At 59.1% G+C, this 12,367-nt stretch overlaps 6 protein-coding genes across 6 annotated transcripts; 2 read left to right on the forward strand and 4 right to left on the reverse strand.

Moving 5' to 3' along the window:
* Positions 1-27: 27 nt before the first annotated feature.
* On the reverse strand, positions 28-758 carry BDZ90DRAFT_231195 (hypothetical protein; the record flags this gene model as incomplete). Its single annotated transcript, XM_025505761.1, has 1 exon — positions 28-758. A coding segment is annotated over exon 1 (431 nt), but the record flags the coding sequence as incomplete, so codon positions are not given.
* A 249-nt stretch (positions 759-1,007) lies between these two features.
* BDZ90DRAFT_238321 (putative hexokinase) lies at positions 1,008-2,684 on the forward strand. Its single transcript, XM_025507337.1, has 2 exons — positions 1,008-1,388; positions 1,468-2,684. Exons 1-2 carry the CDS (start codon positions 1,090-1,092, stop codon positions 2,612-2,614), a joined length of 1,446 nt encoding a protein of 481 aa, XP_025363827.1. The 5' UTR covers positions 1,008-1,089; the 3' UTR covers positions 2,615-2,684.
* A 92-nt stretch (positions 2,685-2,776) lies between these two features.
* On the reverse strand, positions 2,777-5,815 carry BDZ90DRAFT_141326 (hypothetical protein). Its single transcript, XM_025503474.1, has one exon. It carries the CDS (start codon positions 5,543-5,545, stop codon positions 2,843-2,845), a length of 2,703 nt encoding a protein of 900 aa, XP_025363828.1. The 5' UTR covers positions 5,546-5,815; the 3' UTR covers positions 2,777-2,842.
* Positions 5,816-6,218: 403 nt separating this feature from the next.
* On the reverse strand, positions 6,219-7,277 carry BDZ90DRAFT_141286 (hypothetical protein). Its single transcript, XM_025503473.1, has 2 exons — positions 6,725-7,277; positions 6,219-6,640 (listed from the first exon to the last, which is right to left on the reverse strand). Exons 1-2 carry the CDS (start codon positions 7,009-7,011, stop codon positions 6,502-6,504), a joined length of 426 nt encoding a protein of 141 aa, XP_025363829.1. The 5' UTR covers positions 7,012-7,277; the 3' UTR covers positions 6,219-6,501.
* A 437-nt stretch (positions 7,278-7,714) lies between these two features.
* BDZ90DRAFT_204979 (Zn-dependent exopeptidase) lies at positions 7,715-10,011 on the forward strand (the record flags this gene model as incomplete). Its single annotated transcript, XM_025503923.1, has 2 exons — positions 7,715-7,788; positions 7,857-10,011. Coding segments are annotated over 2 exons (2,229 nt in total), but the record flags the coding sequence as incomplete, so codon positions are not given.
* A 313-nt stretch (positions 10,012-10,324) lies between these two features.
* Positions 10,325-12,150, reverse strand: BDZ90DRAFT_217978 (glutamate decarboxylase; the record flags this gene model as incomplete). Its single annotated transcript, XM_025504347.1, has 3 exons — positions 10,325-11,587; positions 11,662-12,001; positions 12,086-12,150. The coding sequence occupies 3 exons, from the start codon at positions 12,148-12,150 to the stop codon at positions 10,325-10,327; spliced, it is 1,668 nt and encodes a 555-aa protein (XP_025363831.1).
* Positions 12,151-12,367: the final 217 nt, after the last annotated feature.

Consider the following 12,367-nt stretch of genomic DNA (forward strand, 5'->3'; position numbering starts at 1 on the left):
CTGAGCGCGATGCTTCATTCTCGTTGGCCACAACATGAAAGCAGCTGTCGGTCTTACGCTTCTTGGCGTCGACGGTGAGCTTGCGAGCGTATGAACTGGTGCCTGGAGGGTCGTAGGAGAGGAGAGGATCTGGCAGGGGTCGCGAAGGAGCGTGATGGTAAGCACTGATGCTGAGCACTTCAGACGCACGCTCTCACTTACTTCCCTTGTCGCCACCGTCACGTCGACGCCATGGTGAGGGGCGGGTTGCGTCTTCTTGATTAACGGACGGCCTCTTCGATGATGGCCAAGGTCTGTCTTCGGTGGCAGCTGGTAGCTTCTCGATTGAATACGTGGTGCGACATTGCTCAATGACCCAGTCGAGGTGGTCAGTCGATGAGCGACGTGAAAGCCTTGCGAGGTTGTCAGCGTTGAGAGGCTCAGCAGAGGTTGAGGTAGTAGACATGGCAGCGACGAGCACCATGCTCAGGGAGATGTGTGTGAGGGGAGGGGAGTGAAGTACTGATGAGCAGCGAAAAGTCGAAAGGCGGCCATCGACCAAGGCGACCGAGCGGGCATCGAAGCAAGTCAGCATCCAGCGTCTCCCGTCGGACGCGTCCCTAATCGCGAGCCAAGTCAGCGAGTGCATCCTTCCCTGCTGAGCTGGTTCTGTCCGCATCGAAGAGATTCAAGGGAGCAAGTGTCGGAAGTGCAAGATTCAGGTCTCTCTTCGCTGCCATTGTCTCCTTTGATCGCCAAGTCATTGCCCACTATTTACCCGCCTGCTTGACTGCTTGCTATTGCGAAGGCGGCCTCGATGTCGCCCTGTCCATGTTGCTGTGTGCTCTTGCTCGCCAGTCCAACGAAGGCTCAGCGTCGTTCTCGCACCACGTGGCTGGTGTTGATCGATGTCACACCGCATGGCTGGGCGAGCGGAGAGACTTGGCCTCGACTTGGCGAGGTCGACGCTTGCCGGCCCGCCCACAGCTTCGCAGCTTCCTCGAGAATACCACCGCCAGCCCATCCTCGACACCTCTCCTCCTCCTCCTCCTCCTCCTCCTCCTCCTCCTCCTCCTCACTGATTCTCGGTCTCGCTCTTTGCCGCTGATCATGCCCGCTGCCGTCAAACGGACGCTGGAGCAGGCCCTCTCTGGCATCGAGGGCGAGTTCTCCCTCGACACTTCTGCTCTCAATGCCCTCGTCGGACGATTCCACGAACTCATGGACTATGGCCTCGCCAACACAGGAGCAGACATGGCCATGATCCCTAGCTTTGTGACTGGTGTGCCAGATGGCAGCGAGACGGGGACCTACCTTGCATTGGATCTGGGTGGTACCAACTTGAGGGTCTGCGCCGTCAAGCTCAACGGGGACGGGACATTCAAGATGACGCAGGAGAAATACAAGGTGTGAGTGCGCACAGCGACGAGCGACTGATGTTCCTGCCTCTATGCTGATCATCGAGGACCGCTCTGCCATCTTACTCAGCTCGGACACTCTCAAGCAAGGCCCCATCGCCCACCTCATGGACTACATCGCCTCCTCCGTCGACACCTTCCTGACAGACAATGCCGCCTCCTCTGCCGAAGGCCTCGACGAGCTCAATATGGGGTTCACCTTCTCCTTCCCCGTCGAGCAGACCGCAATCGACCGTGGACAGCTCATCAAATGGACAAAGGGCTTCAACTGCCCCGATGCCCCGGGGAAGGACGTCATCCAGCTCCTCCAGGCAGCTCTTGACCGCAAGCACATCAAGGTCAAGGTCAACGCCTTGGTAAACGACACAGTCGGCGCCCTCCTCGCACACGCCTACCAGAGCGGCGGAGCCTTCATCGGTGCCATCTACGGTACGGGCACGAACGGCGCCTACGTTGCGGACATTGACGATGTCAAGAAGCTCACAATCCACGGCGACTCCAAGCCCAGTCACATGCTGATCAACACAGAGTGGGGAGGATTTGACGATGATGCCCAGTCGAGGCATGAGGGGGCAGGTCTTTGGGTCACCAGCTATGACAACTACGTAGACCGAACGGCTATCAGGCCCAGGCATCACTGCTTCGAGAAGATGATCAGTGGGATGTACCTTGGTGAGGTGTGCCGGGCAGTCATGATCTCGTTGATCGATCGACTGCTGCTCTTCGGTGGCTACTCGTCAACGGGCATGAACACACAGTACGGCTTCGATACGGCTTACGTGTCTGCTGTGCTGGCGGACAAGGACGACACAGCGAGCAAGGAATCGGCGACGAGGAAGATCCTCGTCGGGACGATGGGGCTAAAGGAGGAAGTAGTGAGCGCCAAGGACGTGGAAGCCGTCAGGCGGATCTGCTCCATCGTGGCCATAAGGGCTGCGCGGCTGTCCGCAGTCCCCATCGCAGCGACGATCAGGCATACGGGCGAGGATAAGAAGCAGGGCGGGAAGGAGATCAAGGTGGGCGTCGACGGGTCAGTGGTGGAGTTCCTGCCGGGATTCAAGGAGGAGATGAGTGCGGGGCTGGTGGAGATGTTGGGCAAGGAGACAGCGGGAAGGATTCAGCTGGGATACGCGAGGGATGGGTCTGGCGTCGGAGCAGCGCTGTGCTCATTGATGGCATTCAAGCAGCAACAGGCGGGTCACGTGTTGACGTCGTAGCGAGGCGAGGCAGATGGAAGCGCAAGATAGCAATGCAAATACATCATAGTATGGTCAACGAGAATTATCGAATTGCGAGCGAGATGGCACAGTAAGGTTGTGTTGCACATAGGATGAGCGTGCGAAGAGCAGGCAAAGCAGAGGCTGTTCAAAAGCTGTCCGCCGTCAGCGCAAGCTGCGGGAGGCGCAATTGCCGGGTATCATGTTGGGTCCTCTCCTCATTTGCCTCTACACCAAATTGTCCGGGCTCTGGCTGAGCTGTCTAGGTGCTGTACTGGAGGTGGCTCCCGCCTCTTCCTCTCCATCCTCACCGAGGACGAACACCGGTTCTCCCTCCTCACCGGCAGCCCTCTGCTCCTCCTGCTCATCAACCGCATTCAGTGGAGCGGCGCTCGCCCTCCTCGCCTTTGGCTTCCTCGTCGCCATCCTCATCTCACCATCTGCCGCCTTTGCCTCTCTGCGGTGCTCCCTCCTCACTGCCCAAGCCTTGATTACGAACAGCCCGGCAATCCACGCAAAGACGAAGCAGATGACCGCCACGGTCACGCACAGAATGGCCATGAAATCCCCAAAGCCGTTTCGCATAGCTGCGAAGCTCACCTCTTCGCTACTGATCATGAAGACCAGCCCGCCACTCGCGAGCGCGAAGCTCGCCAAGGCCTCAGTGGGCGGGCGCGAAGGGAGGATGCTTGCGGTGGGCGGGCGCAGAAAGAGGAAGAAGTAGGTGAGGAAACGGAGAAGGGCGAAGGCGGCGAGGAGGTTGCCCCAGAGGGAGTGGATCGAGACCTCGTAGACGTAGTCCTGGTGATGGGCTGACATTGCAAGGCCTGTCACGCCAATGCAGAGCGCCGGGAAGGGGTTGAAGGAGCCGCTGTACGACGGCTGGGAGATTTGAGCGGCGACGAGGGGCTCTTCATCCTCTTGTGCTGGGGACGAGCGAGAGCCGCGTCTGCGCGAGAGAGTAGCGGAAGATCCGGCCGCTGCAGGGTGATTGAGCGCCACGGGGAAGCTGAGCAGGTCTTTCACCCACTTGGTCTCTAGGAGCACGCCCAGAGCGCCAGCGAACCAGTACATGACTGCGATGCTGATGTGCTGCACCTGCTTGACACTGTACGGGTCGCCAGGCTTCGCATCGAATCGTTCCATCCACGTGTTGGTCGCTCCGTACGTAAAGATGACTGCGCATTCGACCCACTCTGCGCTCGGCATCTTGGCTTTCCAAGCTGCCTGGCCACCCTTCCTGCCTGTTGACTGCGTATGGGCAGGGCGTCGATTCCACGCCCACCCGCACTCGGCGTACGCGCCTAGATAGCGGGCAAAGGTGAGGAGCCCGTACCAGAAAAAGATTCCGCCCTTGATTCCGTGGGCCAGGCAACCGTTCTGATTTGGCTTGCGGCAGGTACCTGTGTAGACAGCGAGACCCGCATAGGCGGCGGCGAAGGATATGATGGGCAGAGAGCGGGATACCGTTACGTGGGTGTACCGAAGAATAGAAAGAAGCGTGCTCCTTCTGCTGCGAGCGGGGACAATGGGTGGCGGAGAAGGAGAACGAGCTGCGTTTGAGCGCCACGACTCGATGCCGGAGCCATCGTGGTAGCTCTGTGATGGGCTGCGAAGCTTCCAGGGCAGCTTTTGAGCCAACATCTCCGTGAAGCTGTTGTTGCGACCGGAGGTAGCATTCGCGCCGACGAGCGTGCTGGAAGGAGAGATGGAGCCGTCTTCGCCGCTATCGTGACGCTGAGCCCAGCGATGCCCGTCATCCCGGAGCGTCTCCAGGCTGCCTTCTCGCGACGCAGAGAGGGCAAAGTGAACGCGATGGTGGCGGGCATTGTCTTCTTCTTCGTCCCCGAGCATGCGCTCCTCTTCGACTGCTGAGTACTTCTCTTCGCTGGACGAGCCGCCTGTTGCCAGATGAAGAAGGTTGCGCAGCTTCGACGAGGAGGAGCCGCCGCGCAGCACGCCCGCGATCTGGCTCAGCAGCCTAAACACATCACCGCCCAAGCAGATGACCGAGATCCACAGGATGATCCAACCCATCTTGCCGTGCACATTCTTCGGGTAGAGCTGTGGCGACAACGCCTTGTACAGCGAGGACAAGACAAGCGAGCCGGCCAAGCTCGCCAGGTAGACGAGCGAAGCTAAGGGGGCAAGGGAGGATTCTGCCGCTCGCAAGAAGAGGGCAAGCGGCAGCAAGACGAAGCAGCTGAGCATGGCGCCTGCAACGTGTAGAATGAGGAGCCATTTGTGACGCGTAGGCTGGTCTCCTTCCACGCGAGAGGCAATGTCCTCCACAATGGCTTTTCGAGCTTGTGGGTCCTTCTCATCCAGCAGAGTGCGAAACCTGCCATCAAGAGCGCCCATTACTCCCTTCTCCTGTGTCGCGTCGAGCTCAGTGTACTCCGGCGAGGTGAAGCGGCGCAGCGCCTCGAGGCTCCCCATCCCGTAGGCAAAGTCCCATTCGATGTAGCTGAGCGGCTCGGGGCCTTTTGACTTGAGAAGCTTCGATTCATTGAGGTGCAGCTCAGCAGGAGCGTCTGAATGGGCGTGCGTGTGCCCGCCCTTTGCGTGGGGGAAGTCGGGGACGGTGAGGGGGCGCAGACCGGCCTCTTCTATTGTGGGGACGTGTGGGTCTGGGGTATGCGAGTGGGCGTGTCCATGTGAATGCGCGTCGACGCTGGTATGAGTGTGCTCGAGAGAAGCTGAGGGAGCAGGCATGTGGTGAGGGTCGTCGTGGGCGGTCTGACCATGTGACTCTTCCTCATCATGACCATGATCCCCATGCCTCTTGGGGAGCCATGCAGCAGGAGTTGATCTCAGCGATGAGGACGAGGCGACGGCGTTGTGCTCAACGACGACACCAGAAGTCGCGCTGATGGATGGCGTCTGGCTCAGCGCAGCGATGCTGAGCAGCAAGAGTGATGCGACGCGCATAATTGCAATGCAGCGAGCGGACTGCTGAGCGCGACCTTGTACCAGAAGGCTTCGGCTTGGCTAGAGGGCGTTACCACGGACTGGCTAATGGTACTCTCGCTGGGCGGATGCTGATGAAATAGCGAGCAAGGGAATAGATGGATGGTCAAGGATGCAAAGATGATTCAATCTGCATTTCGACGAGATGGCCACAAATGCTGAGCATGTGTCCTCGGGTTCAAGCTTCCTGGATCCTGATGTGAGATGACGGACCGCCGGCGTCGACTTCCCGCCTCCCGCCTCGCCAAGTGTCGTCCCTTCGTTTCATTTACTTTCTTGGCTGCAGCACGTCGTCTCCCAAGAGCCGCTTCCGGGCCGGCCACAAGCCAAAGGCGGCAGCAGCAGCCGCGCAGAGATGCAGCGACGTACCACCTGCCAAAACTTAGGACCCTTAGCCGGGTCCAGCAATGCCGACGGCGAGCCCACGATGGCAGGCAAGCCTCCCATTTGTTCCCAAACGTGGAGGATGAGCCGTGAGCGAGCAGACAATGTCTAGCATCGATGCATTATTCGATTGGCAAGCGCACGGCAAGGCAGCAAACGATGCGCATTTCTCGCTCAGTCACATCGGCCTCTTGGCCTCTTTCTCCGCTTCGCCCGTCCGTGCAGCGCTGCAGCGACGGCGAGCAAGCGGATTTTGTGTTCCGCGACAGGCTGGTGGAACGCCTCGAAATGGGGGAACACGAGGCGTCGTTACGTCACAGAGGTGTCAAGCCAAGGGTGGGGGGTGAGAAGATGTCAGATGCGCTTGGTCGAGCAGACTGTAACTCTAGGTTCACGACATCAGGATGACAAGGGGATAAAGAGGACACATTGTATCGATGAGTCAGGGAAGAACACTACCTCGTCGATGGTGGGAAAATGACTACGTGCTATCTGTATTGTTGAGGAGTGGCAAAGACGCTGCGCCCTCCTGCTCAACGGATGGGACCGCCGGAGCTAGGGTCGGGAATGCTACCACCTCGCAGTCCTTGTCTCTTGTCGATGGAGAACTCTTGAAGATCCTGGATCGTCACCTTGCTGAGAGCCATCTTGTGCGTCGCCGGGATGATGACGCTGTGCGAGCAGGCAGGTAGGGCACGTGAGGACGAGCATTGATCAGCAACAAGACCTGACACTCGTCTTCATTGCTGCACTTACCTGGGAACAGCCTGCTTGCCGATTTGCCCCTGCCTGTAAGCATCAAGGGCCTCCTTCCACCTCGAGACACACAGGCACCACCTGCACCCCGGGCTCAAGATGCCCCTGAGATCGTTGCCCCTGCTAGCAGAGAAGCTGAGGAATTCGGCATTGACCTCTGCAGCCAGAGTGTGCGACCCGCCATCGCCAGGTCCGGTATCACATCGCCCATTCCTGTAGAAGCCCGTCATGGGCTGCTCAGAACAGGTCTGAAGGGGCTGATCGAGGACGTTGATCGATTGCTCCATCGGAGGCCAAGATTGGGCGTGGGAAGCGGAGCGGGCCTGGGAGAGAGGTGGAGTGGTGCTGGTAGTGGCGGTGGTGCGGCTGCTTTGACCTCGGAGGAAGCGGCTGAGCAAGGTGCGAGCTTGCTGAAGACGAGAAATGGTGGGCAACGGAGTGGGATGAAAGATCAGGAGCAAAGATGAGGGAGCTGAGGGTGGAGTAAATTCACGTCAGCTAATAATTCGCTCGCTGGACCCTCGAGAATTGCCAATGGCCCGAGCGAGCGACGAGAGTCACGAGGCCAGCAGCGGATCCACAATCCTCGCAGCCGATTAGCCGCCTTCCTTGACTTCCTTACCACCCCATCGATCATCCATGACCGACTTCAAAGAGGTCAAGGCTCCCCTGCTGGGCGAGGTCCAGCACGCGCCGCCGCAGACGAGCGACACCACGACGGCACAGGCAAGACGTCGTCTTCGCGCTTTTGCCCTTTTGGCTCTCTGCGTCCCCTTGGCAGTCTTATCGCTCAGCGGCAGTACGCCGAGCTGGCCAGAATGGGATTTGTCGCTCGCGCGCATTCGACGACCCTGTCATGGCTTCTTCCCGCCTCCTCATCACCCTCATCATCCCCTTCGTATCACTTTCTACTCGGGTGGGGACCTCTTCAAAGGCGTTAGGGGCCGACTTGAAGGAGCGTCGACTGCGGGACTTGGAGATATTGCTCATCGCCTGGAGAGCCTTTTCCTTTCGATTCCAAGCCCAGAGAGCGCGAAAGAAACGCTGCGAGGCTACACGACTGAGTGAGCGTTCCGGCGCGGATACGGACGCACACAGCTTTGCTGAATTGCCCACTCACACTCGCCCGCAGACCGCACATCGCAGGTGGAGATGCTGACTATCGATCAGCCCTGCAGGTGCAAAAGCAATGGGCTTCTCTCCTCGATCTCCCGGAGCAAGACCCTACGGACCTCCTCTTCGATGCTGGCTCGTCCGAAAGCCAGCACTATCTCACAGGCGACTGGAAGGGGCAAGGAGGGTACGCTCTAGGCCCTGTACGTGTATGGACTGATACCTACCATGTCTGGCTCAATGACCCGCAGGAGGATGCTTCATCGCTCAGCCTCGGCCCAGCTACCAAAAAAAGAGTTGACAAGACTGCACCAACCTGGGAAGCTGACCTTCGCGAGGACACGCTCGACGACGACCCTACCAGCGTGCACCGCATCCCCGCCTTTCACGGTTACAGCAAACCAGGCTCAGCTTCCGGCCCTTTGGTATTTGCAGGATACTGCAGCCCTTCCGACTTTGCCCTGCTCAAGAAACGCAAGATCCCTGTCAAGGGAGCAATCACGCTCTGCAGGTACGGCGGCCTGTTCCGCGGCCTCAAAGTGCTCGCGAGCTACGAAGCCGGTGCAGTCGGCACTCTCATCTTCTCCGATCCTATCGAGGACGGCAATGTCACCGAGGCTAACGGGCACAAGGCCTACCCCGATGGTCCTGCCAGGCAAGCCACCTCCATCCAGCGTGGAAGTGTCCAGGCTTTGAGTGCCTACCCTGGCGACCCTGGCACGCCTGGCCGACCCAGTTACAAGAACGCCACGCGCCTAGACGCAAGGAAGGCCGACTCACTACCCAAGATTCCTTCGCTTCCCATCAGCTACAAGAATGCTGCGCGTCTCTTCGCAGCTCTTAAGGGGAAGGGCGTCAACAGCAAGGAATTCGAAGAAGCGGGCAAGGGCACTTGGCTCGGCGCCATCCCGGATGTCAAAGAGTACTGGACCGGCCCCACTCCCGAGGACGTGGTGGTCAAGATGAACAACGCGATGACTCCTCCATCCACCGTCAAGCCGATCTGGAACAGCTATGCCCTCATTCCTGGAGTGGTCCAGAACGAAGTTGTCGTTTTGGGAAGCCACCGTGATGCCTGGTCGTGTGGAGCGGGCGACCCCTCGTCAGGCGCAGCCGCCGTCCACGAGGTGGTTGCAGGGTTTGGCGCCCTACTCAAGACCGGTTGGAGACCATTGCGCTCCATCCTCGTTACCAGCTGGGATGCAGAGGAATACGGACTCGTTGGAAGTACAGAATTTGGCGAGGACTACGCCAAGTGGCTCCAGGAACACGCCGTCGCCTACCTGAACACGGACGTTGCCGCCTCCGGTACAGGGCTGAAGACGGGCGCATCTCCCTTACTCGCCGAGCTACTCCGCGGGGCTGCTCGCAACGTCACTGACCCTAATGGAGACGGCAATGCCACCATCCAACTCAGCACCGTCAAGCCCCTTGGCTCTGGCTCAGACTTCTCCGTCTTCCTCCAGCACCTGGGGATTCCCTCCTCTGATATTGGCTATGCGCACACCCCTGGGCGGGGCGATCCTGTCTACCACTACCACTCGCAGTACGACTCCTTCTCCTGGATGGAGAAGTACGGTGACCCGGAGTTCAAGCACATCACCACCATTGCCAAGGTCCTGGGTCTCGCGGCTCTGAGGGTAGCAGATGGAGTGATTCTGCCCTTCAGCTTGGAGGAGGAAGCAAACACTATCGCTGAATACGTCACCAAAGTCGAAGAGGTGGCGAAGAAGAATGGAGCTGGCGTCAGGACTAGTGGAGGCTGCCATGGCAGTCAGAAGGGCAAGCTCGACTTCACCAAGCTGCATCGCGAGGCAAAGCAATTACAGCGTGCCGCTCAGCGCTTGGAGTGCAAGAAGGCCAAGATCAGCAAGGAGCTTGAGGAGCTTTTCTCCTCCATCGGCAAGAGCGATAACAACGGCGACACACCTGCCGGGCAGAAGCTCCGTCGTCTGCTGCACCTCCTCGCCGAGGCGCAGAAGATCAACACTGCGTCCCGCACATTTGAGCATCACTTCATCCACCCAAAGGGACTCAAGGGCCGTCCATGGTACCGTTCGCTCCTTGTTGCGCCTGGACGTTGGCTGGGGTACGGGGCTACCCCGCTTCCCGGGCTGACGGAGGCTATCACACTTGATGGCGGTGAGGGGGCAAGCGGAGAGGTGCAGAGGCTCGATAAGGCCATGCGCGAGGCAGGCAGCATGTTGATGAAGGCCGTCGATGGTGGGCACAAGAAGGGAAGGCACGGCGAGCACGGCCATGGGCATGTACACGAGCATCGTCATCGCGATTGATGCTGAGCAGCGATGTCCCGCGTAGGATGTAGCCTAGATGTGGCCAAGTATTCTCTGCTTATCGCTTCCGCTCTACGAATCACAATGACGAATCTTGATCTTATTTGCGTTAACACAGGAGAGATTCGAGCTCTCAATCGGGAGACCCAGCGAGAGCGAAAGGAGCGCATTGATTGACAATCCCTTGACCCACCTAGCACTGCTTGCTGTAGCCCGTAGCTTTCACCCCGTGTCCTGTAGGGCGATGGGCATGCTTACCCTGATGATGCGCCTTCTTCTTATGCTCTGCCTGGTTCGCTTTAGCATGGGCGCCCAGCAAAGCCAGCCCAGCCTCAGGGCTGTCCGTCTTCTCAAGCTGCTCCGTCTTTTCCATGATCTTTGTGAACAGAAGCTCGACCAGCTGCTCAGTGACCGTCTCGCGGACCACAACGCGGAGCACTTCAACGTCGCTTGCGTCCGGAGAGAGGTTATAGTTGGGCACAATGAGCCCCTCGACGCGCAGCAAAGTCTGGATCCACTTCTGCTGGATGTGCGGGTGCTTCTGACGGAAGTCCTCGCTGAACCTGAAAGCAACGACGGGCAGGCCCGCCTCGTAGTTTTCGGCATCATCGTCGTCCAATGCACCTACGGCCGTGCCTGCCGCGGCGACCTTGCTCGCTGGTCGATGGATGTCCGAAAGGACCTCGTACTTGCCCGACAGCTCGAGGGCGCGAGAGAGCAGGCGCGCGTTCTTGAGGTCGAAGTCCATTACGTCCTTGTACCCGTTGAAGCCCAAGGAAAGGAAACGGAACGCCTGTGCCAGCACAGGAGCGGCGGGTCGGGAGAAGTTGAGACCGAAGGAATACTCGACTGACCCGAGGTAATGAAGCTCAAAGACGAGCTCCTTGGGCACTACATCCGGACTGCGGAAGATCACCCAGCCCAGTCCAACTTGCGTCATGCCGAACTTGTGGCCTGACGTGTTGATCGACACGACTCGAGGAAGCTGGAAGTCCCACTTGAGGTTCGGGTGAGCGAAGGGAGCGACCATTCCTCCCGAGGCACCGTCGACGTGGATAGGTACATCGAGGCCGGTGCGCTTCTGCAGGTCGTCGAGGAGGCTGTGCATCTCCTCGACGGGCTCGTAGTGGCCCGTGTAAGTGGATCCAAGGATAACGATGACACCGATAGTCTCTTCGTCGACCATCTCGATCGCCTTCTTCGGGTCCATGCGGTAGTGACTCTCCTTGCTCACGGGGACGAGGCGCTCCTCGAGGTCAAAGTAGCGGGCAAACTTCTCGATGGCTACCTGAGCATTGCTACCGTAGACGACGTTGCCGAGACCGCGCCAGGGCTTGCCCTCAGCTTGACGCTTCTGCTGCCAGCGCTTCTTCATAGCGAGACCGCCGAGCATGATGGCCTCGGATGAGCCGGTAGTGGCTGTTCCAAAGGCCTGCTTCCATTCGCCGTTGGAGTCCTGCGGGTGCGATAGCGAGATGTCAACGGCCACATGCAGCCAATTATCGTGGCTTCATCGCTTCTCTCACGCACCTTCTCCTTGGGAGCGTGCCAGAGAGCCGCGAGTTGCGAAATGCATCTTCCGTGAATAGCCAACGTCTGCGGATACTCGTCCTGGTCTACGATGTTGACATACTGGTGGTCCTTGACCAGTCGCTCTCCCCACTCAGGCAGACTGGTGTGCACGAAGGAAGCCAGGTTGAGGGCGGGTTTACCGTCCAACTCGAGCTCATTGTTAAGCAGATGGTACGATGCCTCCTCCGAAAGCCCGTCCTGGGGAAGCTCGTGCTTGGGGATGCCCTCTGTCTCGTAGCGGCCGGCGAAGATGTTGGCGTGCGAGTCGCGAGACGCTGCGCCTGCTTTGGCGAGGATGCTGTGGGATCGCGAGCGAGAGGAAAGAGACAGATCTGGGTCAGCACGAGGTGGGGTCAATGACGTTGTATGCTGCTGCATTCACTTGAGATGCGGGTGGTCGCGCGCCTGCTCCAAGAGCTGGTCAGAGTGGACTTGGCGAGCGAGCATGGTGACGAATAATTCTGAGTCTAGATGGTAGATGACAGAGGAGGGTCAAGAGTGATACCTCCTTTGATGATGCTTCACAGCCTCAATCAAGCCTCGTTTGCCTCCACTCCCCTCGACGGAGCTTCGCGCTTCCCACTCCGGCGGACGGCAGGACGGGGGACCCTCGACATGGGTCCATTTTCGATTCACGACCGCCGGCACGAGGACTCGGCTTTGC

Source organism: Jaminaea rosea, assembly GCF_003144245.1.
Source record: "Jaminaea rosea strain MCA 5214 unplaced genomic scaffold BDZ90scaffold_3, whole genome shotgun sequence".
Lineage (NCBI taxonomy): Eukaryota > Fungi > Basidiomycota > Exobasidiomycetes > Microstromatales > Jaminaea > Jaminaea rosea.